Source organism: Uranotaenia lowii, chromosome 3, assembly GCF_029784155.1.
Source record: "Uranotaenia lowii strain MFRU-FL chromosome 3, ASM2978415v1, whole genome shotgun sequence".
NCBI classification, from domain to species: domain Eukaryota; kingdom Metazoa; phylum Arthropoda; class Insecta; order Diptera; family Culicidae; genus Uranotaenia; species Uranotaenia lowii.
The window spans coordinates 354691020-354714243 of NC_073693.1; the positions used below are offsets into that span (position 1 = coordinate 354691020).

The 23224-nt window shown below is 36.5% G+C and overlaps 2 protein-coding genes across 3 annotated transcripts in view; both read right to left on the bottom strand.

Annotated features, from left to right (window-relative positions):
* Nucleotides 1–11910, bottom strand: part of LOC129758334 (G protein-activated inward rectifier potassium channel 3) — a 30064-nt gene extending 18154 nt beyond the window's left edge. Inside the window, exon 1 of the mRNA XM_055755831.1 lies at nt 11706–11910. Within this exon, the coding sequence (XP_055611806.1) occupies nt 11706–11908 (203 nt within the window). The 5' untranslated portion in view covers nt 11909–11910. The remainder of the gene's footprint in view (nt 1–11705) is intronic.
* An 88-nt stretch (nt 11911–11998) lies between these two features.
* LOC129758333 (G protein-activated inward rectifier potassium channel 3-like) overlaps nt 11999–23224 on the bottom strand; it is a 425862-nt gene continuing 414636 nt past the window's right edge. Inside the window, exons 9-10 of one of the 2 annotated variants that reach the window (XM_055755828.1) lie at nt 12347–12482; nt 11999–12137 (exon numbers count right to left, since the gene is read on the bottom strand). In XM_055755828.1, coding sequence (XP_055611803.1) covers nt 12391–12482 — 92 coding nt within the window. In that variant the 3' untranslated portion in view covers nt 11999–12137; nt 12347–12390. Of the gene's footprint in view, nt 12195–12346; nt 12483–23224 lie in introns of both variants that reach the window. The other variant, XM_055755827.1, reaches the window with a different exon arrangement.

Here is a 23224-nt window from a genome sequence, read left to right on the forward strand (position 1 = left end):
TTTTTTGTTTTTTGTTTCGGTTTTATAATTTCCATGTTTGAAATCTTTTGGAGGGTTAAAACTGCATTAGTTTGCATTCAAAGTTTTAATTAACGCTTTTAAGAATGGTATTTGCACCGGTAAAAATTCTCTGTTGCACTTTGTTGTCTTTCATTCCAAATTAGCATTGATGAAATTTTTGTCACTTCGTTTGGGGTAGTCGATAAAAACTGCTAGCGTGGTCCATTCACAAAATTAATCAGATAAATAATTTTTTCATCCTTTTCATTTTTGAATGGTACCAACTTAACTTTGATATGTTTTTTGTCTAGCAAACTATGACAACATAATAAATCGATAATTTAGAACAAACATTTAAACCCGGACCGGGGCAATGGATTCACCCGAGTATTTTTTTTTTTTTCAAGCTGTTGCAGCCTGCAGGGTGAATTGGAACAATTGTTGTACCATTTCCGTGATAGTTCTGTCAAATGCTGCCCTTTTAGAACCGGATTTGTATTTTGGATAGTGCATTTTGTTGACCTAAACCAAACCTAATAAAAAGAAAGTTAAAGGAGTTTTTGCTATCAATTTTTTGAGGTTAAATTTATTTATTTATTACGAATCAACGGAAGACATATTGGTCCAAATGTTGACTTAAAATTAATATAAAAAGAGTACTAAAAAAGTCTAATTACAGGATTCTCCATACACTTAAAACTTTACTACGGAAAACATCTCTCGAATCGTCGAAGTCGAACTGCTCAGAAAAACGGTGGAATGTTTTCATAACACCGATGATAGCACTATAAGCTTCAAACTTGTTCAAGCAAAGATTTTGGTTTCCAAGTCCACGGGGTCGCACACTTAAAAGAATGGCTTCCAGGAGCGTGGGGCAGTCAATTTGCGATCTTAAGAAATCGGCTACGAAGGAAGCTCGTGCTGCGTTTCTGCGGGCTTGAAGAGTGTCTATGTTTATGAGACGGCATCGATGTTCATAGTTTAGCAAGTGAAACGGGTCTTGCCAAGGCAGGTGTCTAAAGGCGAATCGCAAGAAGCGCCGCTGGATAGCCTCGATCCGTTCGGCCCCATTCTGGTGGTAGGGACACCAAACAGCTGATGCATATTCAAGGATAGAGCGAACAATACTGTAATACAAACATTTCAGGCAATATCCTCGAAGTCTATGGACACTCGAAATAAGAATCCAAGACTTCTCGAGGCTTTGTCGACAACGTAGTTTGTGTGTGTCCTGATTCCAGCTTTCGATTTAGAATTACGCCCAGATCATTGATGTGTTCTACGGGTGCGATTAGCTCATCTCCGAGAAAGTATTCAGCGAAAAAAGGCTGCCGCTTTCTTGAAAAGCTGATGGCGGCATTTACTGCGATTCAAGCGAATAGGTTAAATTGGTTTTGTAGGAAATCAATAGCGTCCCGGCTGTTGGTGTTGTAGAATAGTTTCTGGTCGTCAGCTTAGCATAGCTTTGAACCGTCGAGGAGTGAAAGCGCATCGTTGAAATAAATCTAACTTACTACCTTCTTCAGTAGCGTTTTCGATTGAAACGCTCACTGAAGAAGGTAGTAAGTTGCTATCGAGATACCGGTATATGAACTTTTCATTTACCGTGTTTGAATTTAAAGGAATATTTCGATTGCTTTGATTCAGTTGAACCATTCAACCAAATAGGCTCAAAACACAAAAGAGTGAAGAAGATCAAGAAGATAATCGGCCCCAAATGGTTTCCCTGAGGCACATCAGAAGAAGCAGAGATTTATCTGGAGAAAAAGTTCCCCGTGCGAACTGTTAATTTACGTCCAGATACATAGGTAGTTCCGGAACCAGCCAAGAAGAGTTCCACAGAAACCCAGGCGTTCGAGCTTCCCAATGGCAACATCGTGGTTGACTTTGTCGAATGCCGCAGACAAATCGGTGTAAATAGCGTCGGTTTGAGCATTCGCAGCAAAACTTTCATGCACGTTCGAAGTAAACGTCAGAAGGTTAGTTGTTGTGGATCGCTTGGGCATGAATCCGTGAATATTCTTACAGGACAAGAAAATCGGATCCAAGACCGCCATTTCGAATAGCTCGGCTATTCGTATATGGCCAAGATTCCGCGGTAGTTGTTGACATCTCTCCTGTTACCTTTTTTATACACCGGAAACATGTAAACCTTCTTCCACAGTGAAAGAAAGGTAATAAACCTAACAGGAATTAGCAAAACAGGCATGAAACGTTTAATAAAAGTATAATGTATTCCGTCCAGACCCGTAGAGAAAGAATTGTTGAGCTTAGATGCCGCTTTTAAGATGAATGCATCCTCAACTACAATGTTGTTTATAGAGAAGCCCAGTGGCGCAATATTCCTGACTGCACTATCCAAATGTTCAGGGGATGGAGAAGCTGTGTTATATATAGACGAGAATTTTTCGGCCAAAAGATCACAGACTCCACGATCAGAGTTCGCCGTATTGTCTTCCAGAAACATTTGGGTTTGCAGACCAGGTTTATTCAGCTGACTTTTAACATGTTTCCAAAACGATTTGGGTCTGGACTTGGAGATCACGTTGAACTCGACCTAGATAATTTTGGTGACAACGTTTGCTGACTTTTTTGTAAACAGAATTTAGTCTACGATAAATGTCCTTAGTGTAGAAGGGTTTTGACTTGCTATAATTTCTAAGGGCACATCTTTTTGCCGTATTTAGTCGTCGTAGTTCAGTCATGAACCAAGGAGTCCGTATATTCTTTACAGTTATGTGTTTTGGTACGAGACGATCGATAACGTAATTCAAGATGTGCGAGAAGGTTTCGGCCGCAGCGTTGGGATCAGCTCAGATTCCAGTCGATGGAAACCAGGGTACGATAAATCTCGTTAAAGTAACGCTGTTAATCTGCCGCAAAGTCGCTGTACTCAGAGAGTCTAGTATGACGTTCGATAGGGTCGAAAAAGTTGAGCGTACTGGATCCGAGTAGAGAAAGCTAACATGGTTGGAACACCACTTCAAACCGGACAAATTGAAGTCACCAAACACGAGACTGTCACCTTTGAGTGCACAGAGAGAGCTAACTTTAGATAATCAGCGCGAAAAAGACTGAGGCAGGGCATCATCTCTCGTTCGGTCAGAAGGCAGATATAGTACGCAGGCATAAAGTTTACGGTCACCAAGATCAATGCGGATCAACACAAGTTCCAGATCACTCCAGGAACTGTCTTCGATAAGCAACGCTGGGAAATCTGACTTATAGACAATCAACACTCCGTCACCGATAGTCTTTTTGCTATCACGTGAACTGCGATCGCAACGAAACACTAAATAGTCAGTCAGGTCCAAATATCTGGCTCGAAAGAGTACGGTCGTTCAGCCATGTTTCCGTGAAGGCGACAATGTCGTAACAGCAACATGAGCTTGCGAGCAGATAGTCTACTAGACACGAGTTCATACCTCAGACGTTCTGGTAGTACAAGGTTATTGAGTCAAAAGTTTCCGAGGCGGAGCTAGATTCCTAAACACTGGAAAAGAGAGTACCATCAGGCGGAGGAAACCGGTCGGGAGTGCCATACTTGCCTGAGTCCACAGGTTGGAGAACCCCTGCGCCACAGACGAACTCAGGGCCGGGACGACTGAAGACGCTAGAGGGAAACAGCGCGACTGAGCGAAATAGTCTCCGTTAGACCTGATACGTTGCGTTGGTGTACAAGTTGCTACATTTTCGAGGTTCGGAAATGAGCGTGGCGAAGAATTAGTCAGCGTCACACGTAGATAGGCTCGCAGTGCACTGGAACGGGAGAGTCCATCACGAGGAGGAAGGCCAACCTAAAATGGATACTTGCCTGTAGTTGCAGGCTGGAGAACCCGGTCGCCAAAATCGAGCTCAGGGTCGGGGCGACTAATGACGCAGGCAGGAAGCAGCGCGACTGAGTCGATGGGCTCAAGGGGCTCCGAAGTGCCTTGATCGCTGCGTCCCGATGAGAAGCTTATGAAGAAGCTGTATTACGATCATACTCGAAGGCAGGCAGCAGGTGATTTAGGTCAGAGCTTGCCATGTCTGAGCAGCTGATTTTTGTTCACTCCCCTAGTGGGGAGCCGAGTAGTTGTTACTACACAACAATAAAAAATGCAGATATTTTTTGATTTCTCCGATTCCCAGTAATCACCTTTTTTTTCTCCCAAACTTATGTTCGGAGAAATGTTGATGTTAATACCTAACTCCATGGGCAAAAACGTGTCAAATTTAGATTTTTATTTCTAGATCTCATGTGAAAGCTAAATGCCCTATTCTTCGAGGATTATTCGAGAAATAAATTTTATTCTGTTATACGTTATTTCCCACAATCTTTGGAGATTTAAAAAATTAAGAAATGTCCCGATTAACACCACGATTAGTGGATCAAGGAATGTTTTGTTGAAATGTCTCACCATTCAAAGCTGTTTGAATTAATTGTCTTCCTTTTTCGCCAAAATTATCCATTGATAAAACTTGAAGACATGTGACATGTCACATCACTATTTGAAGTGATGCCAAACAACACTTGTCATGGTATGAAATCCGGCGATTTTTTTATACTTTAAAAAACTATTTTTTTTTTATTTATTCAAGTAACATACAGTAACTTGAATATAGCTTCGGTTTTACACAATAAATCAAGAAACGTTTTGGTCCTGAAAGGAGCAAATATTATGTGAATATTGCTTGATATTGGATCACACCTTTTTTATTTCAATTTGTGTCCCTATTCTCCTCTTTCTGCGGTACATAAAAAAGAGACGTAAAATAAGCCATAATGTTTTCATTAGTAGTTTTTGGTTTAAAATTCATGTATAAGGATTCTGAAAAAAATTCTTATTACTGTCATTCTTGGTTTCTAATAATGATAATGATTAAGAATTTCTGGCTGAAATCCATCGTAAATTGAAAACTGATAAGATACTATTATTCATATTTAAATTGATCTTAGTTGATATTGATTTAAATCAAGATTTAATCAGGATAATCAATCATTTTTAATTCTTTGAAAAAACTGTGTAAAACTAAATGAGTGCTCACAGAAATAATTGTGAGCACTTAACCAAATGTCGTGATTTTCAATTTAAAATCGGAATGTATTGTAAAATATGGAATATGGCTCTTAAAACTGATCCTGAATAAAATTGTTAAATTCAATTTTCCTTTTATTCTATTTTTTGCTGGCTCTCAGCTTCATTGTTAAATTAGAATATGCATTTTAAATTTCTGTTCCTTATTTAAAAATCTCCATGGAATTTATCACTATAGTAAAGTTCTTGACTGTTAAACTCATAATTCCATTTGTGTAGTCGAAACAAATTGAGTTCGATGATTTGTTTCCTTTTAGACGTGATTTTGGAGATGAAAAATATGAAGAAATTTATGCGAAAAACGAAGTGTTAGAGATTTTCATTGATTTAATTCGATTTATTTTCGAGTGGAAGGATGCTTTTCCAGGATTCCCAGGAACAACCATAGAAGAGTTATTTTGGAAGAAAATTTGCAGGATGAAGATGAAGGAGGTCCTCACAAACCTTTAAGACGTCCTATAAAAATCCAGAGCTAAGTATTATTCCTGCAACATTATTTTCAATGGTAGAATCGTTTAGACCAGAGGTTTTCAGAAGGTGCTCCGCGGAGCACTTGAAAGTGCTTCGCGACGTACGTAACGAAAATCATAAACCAACCTTGAAAAACTCTGATTTTTTCATCGTTTCATTTTCATCGAAGCATTAGAAAAAACAATTCATAGAATAAATTTTGTTTACTTTGTTTTTAATTGCGACCAAAGCCTAGTCCACACTAGGCAACTTGAACAATTTTTCCAGCAAGAAGCAGTCAAATATGTTGGTTAAAGTCCTACAGAGACAGTTCGATTTTGACGTCATCCGTTTAAACCGCTTTTTATTTAGGGATTTCATAGCAAGGAAATGGGAGATCTAGATTCTTATGGAATCATAAGTCAAGAAGTGTACCACAATCCCGAAAGAGAAGATGTTACAATTCCCAACGACTGTAATTTCATAAAACGGAGAGTTGATGAGTAACGCCAACCGAAGGTAAACCGTTCGTTTTTGTCAACATCCAAAAAATAGTTTTTCAGTCATTTTTTGATTTATTTTTTTTATTTTAAATGAATCAAAACCTATGTAAACCATCACATATGCATTACATGTATTAGATTGGCCTAATTATAATAGTTCATTACTAGCATAGCATAGCATAGCATTGGGTGACTACACACATCTTGCATAGGCTGATACATGCGGTACAACTAATTATCAAGAACAATACAAGATGCCAAAATGAGTATCTGGATTCAAAACTCATTTCAAGTGTTGCCATTGAAAATTAGTGTAGTACTACAATGCACACCTCGACAAGTCAATGTAATCATAGTGGGGATAATCTGAAACAGCTAAAGAAACTTTTTAGGTGCAGAGAACTCATACGACCCAGGATGCTGTTTTCAGATAGGAAGGGGAAAGGTTGTTTTATAGGAAATCCTACTTGGCAGATAGGATTGATGAAGAATTTAAATAGGGGAACTGGGGGTATAATGCCCAGTGTAGGCAAAACGCCCCACTGCGATATCTAGTTAGATATACACTTTTTTTACGAATTCTGTACGTTATTCCCTTCTAATCAACAGTAGAAACCTTTTGTACAAAAAATTAGCATCCAATATGCGATAAATCCATAAAAAAATCCAAAAATATTTTTTAAGCCAGATTCCTTGCAATTTGTGCCTTGCCTTTCGTAAGGAATTACGGCATCTGAAGTCAAAAAAATTTCCTGACATCTGTTACAATGATGAACATTGGTCTTGAAAAGCATCACAAAACGAAAAATTTCCTTATTTAATAATTTTTTATGTTACTTTGAACGATTTTAATAAACATGTCTGGGTAGGGCAAAACGCGCATTTCCGTTTATCTCTAAGCATGTTTCATATTTTTTTAAATGTATATGCAGTTTCATCATAACAATTTTAAAGATATTTATATGTTGTATTGGAAAACATAACTTGAATATAAACGAGTATATTTAAAATTCCTAAATTTAATATAGATTTGAATAACTATTCACAAGAATTTCAGTATATCTGGCAGCACTGCGCGTAGCAATACATTTTGCCATCTGTGAAGTAGAATAGAAGTTTTTTTACCTGGCAAACACTTTCGGAGGCACTTGAATCAATAAACACTTATTTAAAGTTTAACGGCGCGATTGGGTACACACATATGCGCATTATGCCCCTGCTGAATCTGAAATCCAATTTTCAACCTACTCTTCAAACTTCATTAAATTTGTGGCCTTTTTTGACCTTCCAGTTATTCTAGCTATCAGATTTAGACAAAAAAAATAAACCATACTTCCAAACACAATCGAAAATTAAAGTTAATCTTTTCAAATGTACTCTAAAACAAGCCTTTTTTCTTAACGTGGGCATTATGCCCCCTCTTCCCCTACAATTGCTAAATCATATTAGCTTATAAAAAAAGAGAAAACAGGAACGAGCTCACCAATCTGTAGACAATTGTAGATGGACATCGTACTATGCAAGATGCGCTGCGATACACTTTTAGTGAACCTACATCCACCGGCTTCTGATTGAATGAATGCAGATCGCATTGCAAAAAAAAAAAACCTTCAGAGGGTAGCAGTGGTTAGAGTAAAAAAAAAACACATTGGCGATGACTGCGTGGAAGCACTTCAGCAATTCGTCTGAAGATAACAAATTTTGTATTGTTAATAATTAACTTATTTTTCGCGGTATACATTCAAATTTATTAAACGAACATTTTAAAGCTGGAATTTTCCACTACACTAAGTTTGTGATTTTCTTCTCATCTATTCAAACTACAATTCCGGTCATTTTGCTCTCACAAAACACGTGCATCGTTCTTTTAAAGACTCACATACGGCATAAAAAGCACTTTTACATCCCGTTAACACTGAATTCTGATGATAGCACAAAACAAAATAAACGCTCTGCTTTCCGGAGCTAGCGGTAAGATCCGCTAATTGAAATAAATGCACCTATTTTACTCTAAATTTCCCGAACAACTTGCGAACTTTTTTTCTCTGCATCTTAGTTGTTAATAGCTTCACCACGTTTCACCATTATTTTGTACTTGAAACTAAAAATTGATTAGATTTTTAATCGTATTCACCAAAAATTTTTATTCGCGAAAAAACGGACGAAAAAAAACGCGACTTCGGAAAAACCACGTGCGTTCTCGAGCACGGCTTGCTGCGACTCGCCTAATTATAATAGTTCATTACTGTAAATAAAATTTATTCTTTACTTAGATCTTTTCTTAAAACTACCATAATTTTGCCATGAAATAAATTTCATGCTTATATTATCATTAATTTCATGTAGTTTTTTCGAATAAAGTGATTTATATTAAAACATTATTGTTTTGATTTGACCGCCTGCTGCATGAGTTATGACAGAAGTAATACATTTTTTTTTGTTGGTGGAAATAACTCTGACTAAGAAATTTTTGGTAATGAAGTCGAAATTCTTTAAAATAGTTGAATTTGATAAGAAAACTTTAAAGTTTAAAAAATCGTAACTATTTCGTAAATATGTTTTTTGTTTAATAATTGCTTATTAGATTCAAACGGCAAAATCATGGCCTTCAAGAGAAACATTTCTTGAAGTAAAGTTAAACTGACAGGCTATTTAAAACAGGCTATTTAAAACAGTCATTTACAATTACAATTACAAAGTTTTCCCTCAAGATTTGATGAACAGCTTCCTGCAATATTTCCCCGAAAAATATCATAAAAAATCTAAGACTTGAAATGGGTAGAACAGCCTTTTTCGATGTCAAAGAAACCAGAAGCATTTACATTGCAAGAATACGAATGCTTGATAGATATGACATCGGATTCAAAACTTCAAGCAAAATTCGCATCCAAGAAGTCATTTGAGGAATTTTGGTGTCAACTGAAAAATGAATTTCAAATTTTATCCTATAGCAAAACTTATTCTTTTGCCGTTTTCCACAACTTTTTTATGTGAGTCTGGATTTTCCACATATCTCACAACGAAGACAAAATACCAATCTCGACTAAACGCGGAACCAGAGGTCGGGCTGCATCTGACACAAATTGAACCAAACATGTTACAGCTGGCAAAATCAAGAAAAGCGTATTTGTTGTATTGAAATCATTAATTTTTAAAGACACATATTTTGTTAATACAAACAAGACTGTTCAAAAAGTAACAATTCATTACTGATTTTATTAACTACGATGACAAAACTCATCTTTTTTAAACGATAAATATTATCTAGTTTTCAAAATTAGGGTTTTCATGCGTTCAAAATTACAGGTGCTCCGCCAAAATGTCTGGTTTTAAAAAGTGTTCCGCCGAGCAAATGATCTGAAAACCCCTGGTTTAGACTAACCCGGTAGTTCCTTCTACGGAAATTTAATTTCATTTCATTGTTGATATTTCATAAACTTTATTTAACTTGCTTGATAATGTTCTTTAATAAAAAATACTAAATCTAGGAAACGATTCCGATTAACTTAGGTTTTGAAATTCTAGTATTTAAATGGTTAAATGGCATACAGAGACATTTTAAAGAGTTTCGATTACATTTTATGTACATTAAGATACAATTAGCCCTGCTTGAGGCAGTGTGGGCTACAGAAAGTAAAGGAACAACAAGAATCAAAATGAACCAGTGAAGCATATATTAGTTGTTTGAAGTTAAGTGAAAATCCTAGAAAATTTGTATCTTATTGATTCAAAATAGTGCCCACGAAAGAGCAGCAGAGAACGTGAATCTTGACTCGAGAATTTTTTCTTTTAATTCTAGAAAAGGTTTCATTATTATAAGATTTGGCCGATGACGTCATTTTAACCATATCTGTCATTTTTGTCATTTTTGTAATTTTTGTCATATTTGTCATATTTGTCATATTTGTCATATTTGTCATTTTTGTCATTTTTGTCATTTTTGTCATTTTTGTCATTTTTGTCATTTTTGTCATTTTTGTCATTTTTGTCATTTTTGTCATTTTTGTCATTTTTGTCATTTTTGTCATTTTTGTCATTTTTGTCATTTTTGTCATTTTTGTCATTTTTGTCATTTTTGTCATTTTTGTCATTTTTGTCATTTTTGTCATTTTTGTCATTTTTGTCATTTTTGTCATTTTTGTCATTTTTGTCATTTTTGTCATTTTTGTCATTTTTGTCATTTTTGTCATTTTTGTCATTTTTGTCATTTTTGTCATTTTTGTCATTTTTGTCATTTTTGTCATTTTTGTCATTTTTGTCATTTTTGTCATTTTTGTCATTTTTGTCATTTTTGTCATTTTTGTCATTTTTGTCATTTTTGTCATTTTTGTCATTTTTGTCATTTTTGTCATTTTTGTCATTTTTGTCATTTTTGTCATTTTTGTCATTTTTGTCAATTTTGTCAACTTTGTCAATTTTGTCATTTTTGTCATTTTTGTCAATTTTGTCAACTTTGTCAATTTTGTCAATTTTGTCAATTTTGTCAATTTTGTCAATTATGTCAATTTTGTCAATTTTGCCAATTTTGTCAATTTTGTCAATTTTGTCAATTTTGTCAATTTTGTCAATTTTGTCAATTTTGTCAATTTTGTCAATTTTGTCAATTTTGTCAATTTTGTCAATTTTGTCAATTTTGTCAATTTTGTCAATTTTGTCAATTTTGTCAATTTTGTCAATATTGTCAATTTTGTCAATTTTGTCAATTTTGTCAATTTTGTCAATTTTGTCAATTTTGTCAATTTTGTCAATTTTGTCAATTTTGTCAATTTTGTCAATTTTGTCAATTTTGTCAATTTTGTCAATTTTGTCAATTTTGTCAATTTTGTCAATTTTGTCAATTTTGTCAATTTTGTCAATTTTGTCAATTTTGTCAATTTTGTCAATTTTGTCAATTTTGTCAATTTTGTCAATTTTGTCAATTTTGTCAATTTTGTCAATTTTGTCAATTTTGTCAATTTTGTCAATTTTGTTAATTTTGTCAATTTTGTCAATTTTGTCAATTTTGTCAATTTTGTAAATTTTGTCAATTTTGTCAATTTTGTCAATTTTGTCAATTTTGTCAATTTGTCAATTTTGTCAATTTTGTCAATTTTGTCAATTTTGTCAATTTTGTCAATTTTATCAATTTTGTCAATTTTGTCAATTTTGTCAATTTTGACAATTTTGACAATTTTGACAATTTTGACAATTTTGACAATTTTGACAATTTTGACAATTTTGACAATTTTGACAATTTTGTCAATTTTGTAATTTTTGTATGTTTTGTTTGTGACTCATATCCTTACATAAAGTGTGACCAAAAACGTGTAGCACTGAGGCAATCCATTCCGAAAACATCATCATCGATTATGAACGTGTGATGTTAGGTAGTAAAAACTAGACCAATCAAGTTCAGCTAGCAGCTAATCGCAGCGATCGGTCTTCAATCATCGCTAACATCAAAGAATCAAGAGCTGTAGAAGCGATAAGCAGCTCTCATAATCAGCCATCGATGAAGGGAGAATCAATCGTAACACCACAAGTCAACTGAAATCAGGCAATGGGGGATTGATTGATAAGAGAATAACCTTTTCCTCACTCCCAAACAAAGGCATCTGGCAATCTTCGATAATAGTTGGTAGATTAAAAATGGTCGTAATAAGGATGATCCGGGGAAAGGGGGTTTGACACTTACCTGACACTTTCCTGCCGACTAAATCCACTGCCATGCGTGGAGATTCGCGCCAAACTTGGCACAACCGTCAGCGGCAGATTTCCGATGACACTGTCCAGCGAATCCGGTTCCTCCTCGATTATTCCCGGGCGCATAAAGATCCTCCCCAGGGGTTGTTTCTTCTCTTCTAGCAGAGCAGTCATTGAAAGACCACGGTCGGACATTTTTTCTTTTGATTTTTTAAACGGAACACTTTTCGAGATTCACTTTTTATTGAGACTTTAACTGGTGTTTAACACGCTTCGAAACTTACTCACTAGTTTAAAAATTGCTCTCTGAGATTGATTCAAGTTGTTTGTCTAGGGTTCTAATATTTTTTCATTTGAATAATTCTAAGATGTTTTCACTCGAAGCTTCGAACTAAACCTAAAACGCCCTCTCGTTTGAGGCGAACTGGAAAGAGTAGGCCACATTGAAATGTATACGTTTGGAACTTAACCTATGTTGTAGCTGTAAAAAAAGTAAAACAAAGTATGCTGCGAGTTTTGCACGATTTCGTCCGGACTTGGACAACTTTAAAACACGCGAAATCAAACAAAAAAAAAAACGAAAAGAAGAGGCAACGAATGTTGGCCAATTATCAACACGTTTGATCTACGCACGGGTTGTTCACGTTTCACTTCCCCATGGGATTGCTACTCAGCTTCTACAAGAACGGTTCCGCTTCGTTGTCCGGCCTCTGATCTATGATGGCACACTCATCTGTTGTAGTCGTATCGTCCGTCGTCGCGGTTGATTCTGTACTCCCGAATGAATTCCGGATCCGGGGACCGGGGAAGGATTCGAGAGACGAAGAAAAGAGAGATGTGAAGATTTAATTAATTCCAATTAGTGTGCTCTCTCATTTGCTGCCCGCGAAGCCAGAGGTTGACACTTTCGACACTGAACTTCACTGGAGGTTAGAAATGAGAAAAAAAACCGCAAGCACCAGACCATGTAAGCAAATTAGTAAAGAGAAAACATAAAAAAGCACAATCATCAAAATCACAGTAGGCCCTAGGGTATGCCTAAAACATTCAAGGTCACTGATTAGTAACCGGAAGCCTACTACGTCAAAGGGAGTTGTTAGGCGAAACTCTCTAAAACAAATGGTTCAAACTTCAAAAGGGATCCCGATTCCAGCGGCCCGGAATAACTAAGGCCTGGAGTCCGACCGACGGTGAAAGATCTACTAAATTAGTGTACCGGCAGCCGGAACATCCAGACCTGGATCAATTGCCTAGTTAGTATGAATGTACGGAGCGATAAAAGCGGCAGTACCTACTAGGTATAGCACAATCCCGCCCCCTACTCATTCCAGCATCCATCATTTATTGTTAGCTTAGTGCGAAAAATGCGCGTCGAACCGTGTAGGAACGCTACTGCCTATACCACACATAGATCACCGCCAGTAAAGGAAAAAAAAACTGTCGCACCACACATTCAGGCTAGAAACACTGAATGCGGTGAATGATTTGATTAAATCACAATGGGAAGTCGGCTTAACCACAGTCCTTCCCCCACTCTAACACCCAACGCCCCCCCACCCCAACCCAAACAGAAAAAGAAGATGAAACGGGTTGATCCACTCAGAACAGATGGATAGATAGATACGAAGTAGATGATGATCACCCCGGAGACAAACTCTTTCTGAGGTCCCCATAACTGAACTGATCTACGGTTTATGCTATTGTGATTTGAACCTTTCCCCCCTGGGGCTAAGGTTAAATGGCCGCGACCGTTCTCGTGGTCAACCCATTGCATTGATGCGGTGCGTTGATGTGATTGCGCTTATGTTATCTAGTTGTGACAGCGGTCGTAAAAACAAACAAATTGTTAATATGGAGGTGAAGTTCATGCTGCAGAAGCCAGCATATATGGACTCATTCAATGTGTAGTGGAGAAAATAGAAATGTATGAATGTCATGCGTTTGTTAGAAAAAAGGGGCACTGAATAGATTTTTTAAAGAAGGATTTTTTTTAAAGAAAACTAGCCCAGAACCCGTTCAAGAATCTTGAAGTATTTATCATTTAATTAAATTAATAAAAATGACACGGGTGCTAAGAATAACTTGAAATTGGGTACCCGAAGATTTGTTATGCCAAGGATGGTTTGTATAAAAGTTTCAAAACCCTCACGTTCGATGGAAGGAGGACTCCCTACAAAGTCAAAATTAAATATGACACAACTTGAACGATTCTCAGGTGTTTTTTATGAGAATTGATTCAAAAGAATAATTTGCTACAATAAGTTGATTTATAGTGCTGAATGATTCCTCGTGCTTTTGAAATGGGGGGCTCCCATATAAATTTAATAGAAAATTGAAATAATACATACAATTTTCATGGTACATTCATGAAATTTGGTACAAATGCATGGTCATATAATTTATCCTACTAAATGGCCAATGCTACTTTTAAAACCGGAGGCTCCCATACAAGATGTGTAATACGACATAAAGCATGGATCATCTTAAATCTGGACGCACTGTTTATTATACCACAGCGCTCCTAGTGGACTTATCTGAAATGTTTTGACCATCATTTTTTCGGAATGTTTCCTTCTATCAGTGCTGAAAATTTCATAACGATTCGTTTTGTCTCAAAAAAGTTACACGAGATGGAAGCCGCGAGACGAAAACAAATTTTGGACACCCACGTCAAAAACCCGACGTGTTCAGGTTCAAAAATCGCAACATCGTTGAAAATGATCAAATCGACCATGCGCTGCGTTCTCAAACGTTCCCGTGAGATGCATACTATAGATCGGCAGGTTCATACCAAGCGTTATAGTGGATCTAAGGATCGGAAACTGCATTTGAAGGTGTTGAGAACGATCAAGGTAAACCCAGGGCAGTCGGACTATGATATCGCCAAGAAATTCAATGCCGACCGGTGCACCGTCAGAAGGATTCGTCTGCGCGAAGGAATTCAATCTTATCAGGCCAGTAAGGAACCAAACCGGACATTGAAGCAGAATGTAGTAACCAAAGGACGGGTCCGGAATTTATGCAACAAGGTTCTAACGAAGTACGACGGATGCATCTTCATGGATGATGAACGTACATACGTGAAGATGGATTTTGGGCAGCTTCCTGGCCGAAAATTTTATAAAGCCACTGGTCGGGGTGATGTCCCCGGCAAGTTCAAATTCGTTATTCGCAAGAAAGTTTTTTATCTGGCAAAGTATTTGCAACTGCGGACAAAAACCTAGGTTTTTGTGACAAACAAGATCATGAACTCCAAGATGCACAAGGAGGAGTGCCTGTGAAAACGTATTCTTTCGTACATTAGATCTCATAAAGGACCAGTAAAGTTTTCACCAGATTTGGCAAGCTGCCACTACAGCAAAGAGGTACTACAGTGGTATCGGGCCAACGGGATTTTGTCGAAAAGGACATCAACCGATCCAACTGCCCTCAATTCCGCCCTATCGAAAAATTTTGGGCAATTGTCAAACGGAAGATGAAGAAGAATGGTAGGACGACTCGGATGCAACAGAGATGATGAGATTGTGGAACAAAATGGCCGCTGAGGGTAGTGAATAGGGTGTCCAAACTATGATGAATGTTTCTCGACGAAATGTTCAAAATTTCATCAAAACAACATCGGAATAATTTTTTTTTATTTTTCCTATGAAGTGCAATAAAAACCCTACATTTTGATGATTACCAAACATTTTTAATTCGTTTTCAAACCTTCGAGATAGACCCTTTAAAATGCGTCCAGATTTTGCGTGATCCATGCTTTACAATGCCAAAATTTCGGTCTTACTTTTTATATATGGATACCTCGATTATCACATGTCTAGGAGTATTGAAAGCAAAATGATGCTATTTTTAAGAATAAAATATTTCCATCGTCGTGCTTTCAAAATTTCATTGAAAAGAGATGGTTAAACGAGGCATGAAAATACTTTCAGTGAAGCCTAATTTGAAGAACTGTACTAACTATCAGTATCAGGGCCGTAGGAAGAGTTGACTCAAAGAGGGGGCGGGGACCTATTTTTTCTATGACAATTTGGCTCAAACAATGAATTAATTAAAAAATTAAAAATACTCAATATTTCAGATACTATTTGATTATTCATTTTTAAGTTAGTTTTTCTAGTTAAACAGAAACTTTTGAAAAAACATCCTTTCAAATGATGATAAGGATTTGTATAAAGAATCCTTAAGCACCAAAATAAGACACTTACTTTCATCGATGGTTGAAATCTTAAGTTTGCATCAAAATCTGGTGAACTTAGCTTAAGATTGACAGGAGTTCTCCAGCATGTATCCGGACTATATTTTTCAACACCTGGCAAAATTCAGACATTCTATTTCCAAATTCTCAAACCAAAATCCGGTCAATATTCGGGAAATTTTGTCAAAAATCCAAAAAATATTCAACCAAAATCACAAACACAACCAGATTTTGAATCGTATTTCAGGTACTCAAAAAATCGTTTACGTTTATTTTAATGAATCTAGCTTGAAAAATTCCATATTTGGGCGACTAAATTAAAAATTATAGTGATGCATTTTTTGGCTTTTTTGATTTTCCAATAAAATGTGAATATATCCGGACAAAACAGGTTTTTTTCAACAAAATTTAGGCGACCGAATCTTTCCCTATTTGGATTAGGAATCTGGCCAGCTTAATTTTGCTTATTTGATTTATACTTATATTAAGTATTTTAAGAAAGCTTTCAATTCCTTTAAAATTCTAAAAATAAAAACAATTTTTAAAAGTAAAAGTGAAAGATTTCAATTGATCAGTACGAATCGGATTCATGCAAACTCTATTTTCGTCAAAGATTTTAGTTTGAAATTTGGTTCTTGAAAATACTGCAATATTATTAATGTTAAACAATACGCTAAAACATATGGAAATCCCTGAAATTTCTTGAAGAGTTTCTAAAGCATTAATTAATTTTCATTAAAAATCAATTCCTGTAGATGAATTTTTTTTTGCAAAATAAAATCTACTAAATTTTTGTCCTTTTCAGGTGAATTGTGCAAACGAACTAACTTTGGTTGAATTCTGAAATTGAACTTACAATCAGAACTATAATCCTTCAATCTCTTTCAATTTAAATCCTTAACGAAATAGTCATCTTCATCATTTTATTTTGATTGTGGAACTCATTTACGAGCTGAATCTGAATCTGAATCTGAATTGTGAAAAAGAATTATAGATTTAAATTTTCAATCTGTTTCGGAATTTCAATACGTTTTCAAAAATGTACATAAAAATGGTTTCTGAATTTAGAAATATGAGCCAAGAATTGAAATCAGTTTCGGAGCTCTCAATCAGGAATCAATAATAATAATTCGGTTGTTTTGGGTTTCAATGATTATTTTTTATTTCAATTATGCATTTCCAATCCGACTTGCAAATTTAAATAAAAAATAAAAATTTCAAATGATGAATCTATCTCGCTATTTTGAAGCTTTGTTTTGTTTGAATTTAGCATAAGAATAAAGTTCATGAACTTCGAATCTGGATATGACATAAAAAAATTAAATTCTTAAAAAGTCTAATTTTTTACATATTCGGAAAAATATTAACTAATCGTTAAAAAATGCGTAAGACTTTCGAAAATCATGAATCAAATTTTGAAGGAAATGTAAAAGCAAATTTAAGTGACGATTTCAAACACAGCTTTTTGTTTCAATTTTTAATGACGATTCGAAAAACAAGAATTCTTAACTGGATGTTTAATCCGAAATTTGAAAACACAAATACAATTTATTGTTTGAATGTAAGGAACCAGATTAAAGTTTTGTATTAACAAATGAATTACTATCCATAAGTGAGAAAATTTGGAAAATCTATAGCCGAATTCTGAACCTGGGATTAGTTCTCGAGGTTTCTATGTCAGTTTTGAGTCAAGATTATTACTATCGAATAACCTTACTCCATCATCAAAATTTGATTAAAAATTCAAAATTTTGAGTGTAGAGTAGAATACCTCGAATAACGAATAGTAGAATAACCAAATAGGAAACTTACTTTCATCGAAGGTTGAATTTTTAAATAAGTTAAAAAACCTGGTGAATTCAGCTTGTTTGAATTGATCATAGAACGATATTTTTTTCAAAAAACCTAAGGAATTCTTAATCAATCAATAAGCTAAACCTATCAAGCGCTCGAAATTTGCTTGTTTAATAAATATAATTTTCAAAGGTTAACGGTTTAGTTTTTGTTATTCAAATCTGATTCTTGCAAACAAGATCCAAATTAAAGATTAAAGAAATAAACTTCAATATTCATTATGTTAATCAATACACAGAAAGAGAATTCTCTATAAAATATTTCACGGAAAGTTTTCCTTTTTTTTATCAGTAAATATTATCATTAAAATTCAATTCATTAATTTAAATACTGTGGGTGATTTTTTTCAATAACATCCAGTTTTTTCAATAAACAAAACTTAATATAAACAAATAAACTAAGATTCTACTTCAAATTTGCGATTTGAAATCCTCAACGAAATAGTCATTTTATTTCAACACACGCGGATCAAATATGAAATATCTCGTTTCATCTCTTTCTCGCGGTCTTCAATGTGTCAATTTGATTGTGATACGCATTTTCAACCTTTATCTGAAAAGATCATTGACTTGAAGAAGTTAAAATCCAATCAAATAAAAAAAAACCTTAATCTTAATATGAACTTTAAATCGGAATTCGAAATTGGAACAGCTTTAAATAAATGCCAAAAATAAAAATTTGTTTTAGAGCAATCAGTCATGAACCTTTGATTTAAATCTGTTTCCATTATTTCAATTATTTATATTTAATCCGACTAGCGAATTACAATTAAAATATGAATTCCGAATTTGATATCGGATTCTGAGTGTTCAATTCTGGATTGTCATTTTGAAGCTTTGTTATGTTTGAATTAAGATACACCGGGGTAAGTGGGACGCGGGGTAAGTGGGGACGGTGGCTATTAAAACAATACTGTGAACTATTTTATCAAACTTTTAATGCAGAATGTTAATTTGATTTGTAATCTATTCAATAACTGTAAAAGAGATATGTTTCCGACAATTGTGGATGTTTACGGTGACTTTTTGTAAGTTTTCTATTTTTAACTACGATGTGGAGTTGATGTGCATCTTTTTCAATCGCAAATTTCTCGTAAACTAGCTGGCTATTGACGAAAAACTCTACATTCCTTACATTTGAAACAACCAGTTAGAAAAAGAAACGACGGTTAAAAAATGAGAAAAAGGGTTTATTTGCAAAAATCTAAAATTTTGTCTCCAAACCCTACCTGGGGTAAGTGGGGACGGATTAATATATACTTGATGTTTACACATTTTTTTTCGATTTTTTCTCTTTCATTCAATACATTTTAGCTTTATTAAGCATTCTGATCATGAAATGTTGGGAAAAGTACTTGTGTTTTCTGGAATAAGTATGGGAGAGTGGGGAATCATGGGCCACTTTTTTTTGTTGTTCCATAACTTCTTTATTATAAAAGATTAAATGAAAATAAAAAATAGTATGGTTTTCTACATTTTCAAGGTATCATAAGGTATTTTTTTTAAATTTTTTAGTAAGTTATTTTCCCCGAATTCTGACTGTATGAAAAAAAGCAATATTTTTTGGATTTTGAAAAATGGTGGGGAATCGTGGGCCACCAAATCCAAATTGGCCAAATAACATGCAAAGTTTATGAGTTGACCCAAAACTGTGATTTCCCAATTCATTTCGTAATTTTAAAGCAATCTCAGATGATGAAATATAAAAGAGAGCTGTGTATAATCGCATAGATTCCAAAACCTGGCTCGCGAACGTTTTGGCAAAATTTCTTATATAGGATGGACAAAATATTTTTCATAACTCTTCATTTGGCATAAGAAAACAAGGAGACAAGGAGAGGTAGATTTCTGCAAGAAACAGCTCTTGACTGGTCACGGATGCTTCATGCAGTACCACCATCGGTTTGGACACGTGGCCTCGCCATTTTGTCCAGCCTGCGGTGACACAGTTGAGACACCAGATGACGTAGTGTTCAACAGCGATGGATTCACCCGGATCATGACTGCTCTGCAGAGGAGTTGGAACCAGCACTAGTCCGCGACCGGTGTAGGGTGACTCCTTCGTCGAGGAGCATCTGAGTAGTGTGCGTCAGATCCTGGCAATGAAGCATACAAATATAAGACTCTACCTTCTGCGTATGCCGAGCTGCCTGGTACGTCGCGCATCTGTGTGTAGGAGTAGGATGCCTCCAACGTTACCGTAGCGGAGTATCCGAAACGAATGCGCCCTCTGCGACGGAGGCTGTGGGGATAAGACAGACCTTCTCCGCAGTCGAGATCGCAGGGGGAAGAGTATTGACGTCGCGGAATACTTTCGGGTAGATCTGGGGTTCATCTGAGTCGCAAGTGTTAAAGCCTCGTACGTGTGCTGTGACAGGCACGAGTCCGGGATAAGCTGCTCTCGATTCGAGTAGTGTGCGTCCAATCCTAGCAGTAAAGCATACAAAGATAAGACTCTGCTTTCTGCGTATGCCGAGCTGTTAGGTACGTCGCAAACGTTTGTAGGAATACCGCCGCCGCGGAGTATCTGAGTATAATGCGCTCCCAACGACGGAAGCTGCGGGGATATGACTTGACCTTCTTCGCAGTCGAACTCGTAGGGATAAGAGTATTTAAGCCGCGAAATACTCTCCGGAAGGGTGACTTCATGTCGTCAGCGGGTGAGTTACTCGAGTCGTTGTAGGATGACATCTTCGCCGGGAATCATACGAGTAGTTTCGGACGTGTGCTGTGACACGCGCGTGTTCAGAATAAGCTGATCTCAACCGGCACACGAATGGGCAAAGAGTAAAGTGCTTCGAGTCAAATCAAGTGAAGCCAAGAGTTAGAGGAGAGATCAAGGATCTCTAACAGTGGTCTCGAACAGAGGCGGAGCACGATAGTCGTTGTAACCAAGCAAGCCTCGAGTTTCGAGTAAAGGTCTCAAGTCTCAAGTCGTCAGAGGAGAGGTCCTTAGTCTTGGATCGTAATTAGAGGCAGGGTATATGCTGGAGTTTTGACTTGAAACCGAGTAAGCCAATGGACGTCGAAGCGCGGACTTGGTCTCCCATCACGGGTAAAGCCTTAGTTGTAGGTCCGGATGAGAATCATGGCCAGAGGCCCAAGATAATTGCGTAGGGGTGCATAGTATCTAGAGTCGACCCATGGACCCATGGACCCAGAGTAGCATACTGGGGGGACGCAGTGGCTCGCCGTGCCTTGGAATGCAATCCGTAAAAAGAATTTACCCCCTGGGTAATCACCTAATAAAAACCACAGCTATACGTTACACGAAATAACCAAACAATCAGTAAAAAACACCAAAACTACAAATCTTAATTGAAACAAATTATATCTCGAATCACAACCGTGTCTTGAGAGCAAAAAGTAGGTAGAAAGCCGACCTAGAGGTCCTTTGCAATTCTCCAGATCGAGCTAACCAACAAACGAAAGTCATGTGTACCCACTCTCACTGATCCACAGAGGAACTACCAGAGATCCGAGGGCTTAGACCACGTCCCTCCTGGACGTATTGTAAAAAATGTATTCGGTTGCTAAGGCGACTTTTTTTTTGTTTCGATTCCAAACGTTTTAACACCGTTCTGTCATTTGCGACTTTATATCAACGATGAAGATGGCGGACAGTGATTGAAAAGCCTATCCGGTACAATTGTGTTTGATGTTTACTTTTGGACAAAAAAAAACAAGGAAAATTTAATAGAAAATTTAATGAATTTTTCACAAAGGATTTAGCTCACTGTAGAAGAGATGAATTATCTTTCAAAGTATTGTTCAGTGGAAACTATGGTACCATCAACGTTTTGAACAAAACCAAAATCTTATTCTAGATTTTATATTCCCAGCGAATTCGACATCTCTAAATTGCCAATTTTACAAAATCTCATCTTCTGTCGCTTCTCCATAAGCGGTCGAATAGTTGCGGCGGCGTAATTTGGCACTTCCGTGCTAATCAGCGCAGCGCGGCTACGATATCTGGCTGGACTCAAGCTCCGGATGACGACAACACCACATGCTCACCACTGTTGCTCCGGCAATATTTAGACCATTTTGTTCCTTGTATCAACATATACATATTGTTGTGCACTTGCGATGATGATGATGATGCTGGCCAATCTTGAACTTCAACCGGTAATGACTGGAAGTGAGGGCTAATATTCTAACTCTACAAGCTATCGTTATGCGGAAATAGGTGTTCGTAAAATGGGTGACGTTTAAGTGGACAATTGATACACTTGACTCTTGCTTACGGTGAATGGTTGGGATAAGTGGAATGTTTCGTTGTTTGGAACAAATTTGAAAGCTTCGTGGAGATGAGCAATATCACGTTTTGGTACATTTATCCATTTGTGATAATCAACTCCATCAACAAAAGACGCTGATGCCTTTTCGAGAGTCATTTAGCGATTTGTTCCATTTTTTTAAATGAATTATCGATGATTCATTTTCCGAGAAATTTTCTTATATCATCTGAACGATTTCGGTGTTTGAAAGACATAATGTTTCAGGCCGCTGAAAAAGTCTTCCTGTAAAATCACGCAGGAAGCTCCACTTTACCTAGACCTTGAAAATAGTCCATTCACCGGCCGGTCTGTTTGATGAATGAAAAATTGCATCTGTCATATAAACTACTAGCAACGACTCACTCGTGAGTGACTTGCTTATGACCGATTACTGTTCCAACTGACTGTTTTATCACAGTAGGCTGTGCGCGAAATTGCACGCACGGTACTGAAAAAACCGACTAGATGAAATGCAAAAAACTCAAACGCCGGCTTAGCAAATGCAATATCTGGTTTTGTTGTTGTTTTATCGTTTACATTCCAAACAACCGTTTGGGGAAGGTGCGCGTGTCACCCCACTTAGTAGGCGGAACACCCACCACGATTCGAACCGTTTGACAGTTTCTGTTTAGAAGTTTTTTCCCTGTTAGATCTATTCAAAACATTAATATTCACCCGGTGTTTGCGCGTTTGACTAAGCAAAATTGCTATTGCGTGATTTATCCCAAACGGTTCCCTTTTCCGACTGATGATGGCGGCGGTCTTAGGGGAACTCGTCGTAACAACCGACTGAATATGGTCAGACGTGCTGTCTCCACTTCTGACTGAAATCTGTTCCCGTTTGTTTCGAGCTGACGCAAAATGACGTAGACTCGAGCAGCGATCAGTTTTGTTTTGAATGTTGTGCGTTCCGATTTGTTTACTAACATGACACAAACTGCAGCCACATTCTTCAAACTGATAACACTATCAGGTTCCGAAGCAAGGCCTTAATCAGGTCAATAGTTCAGTTACACTTTTGATTCCTTTAACTCACTTCTCAAACATGTGACCGAAGTTGAATAAAAATCTTCTGAATAATTGAAGTTCTCCAGGAAAAAAAAACATTTAAAAATAATTTAATATATAACATGAGATAGCTAGCATCCGCAAATTCAAAATCAGATAAAGCTCAGTAGGT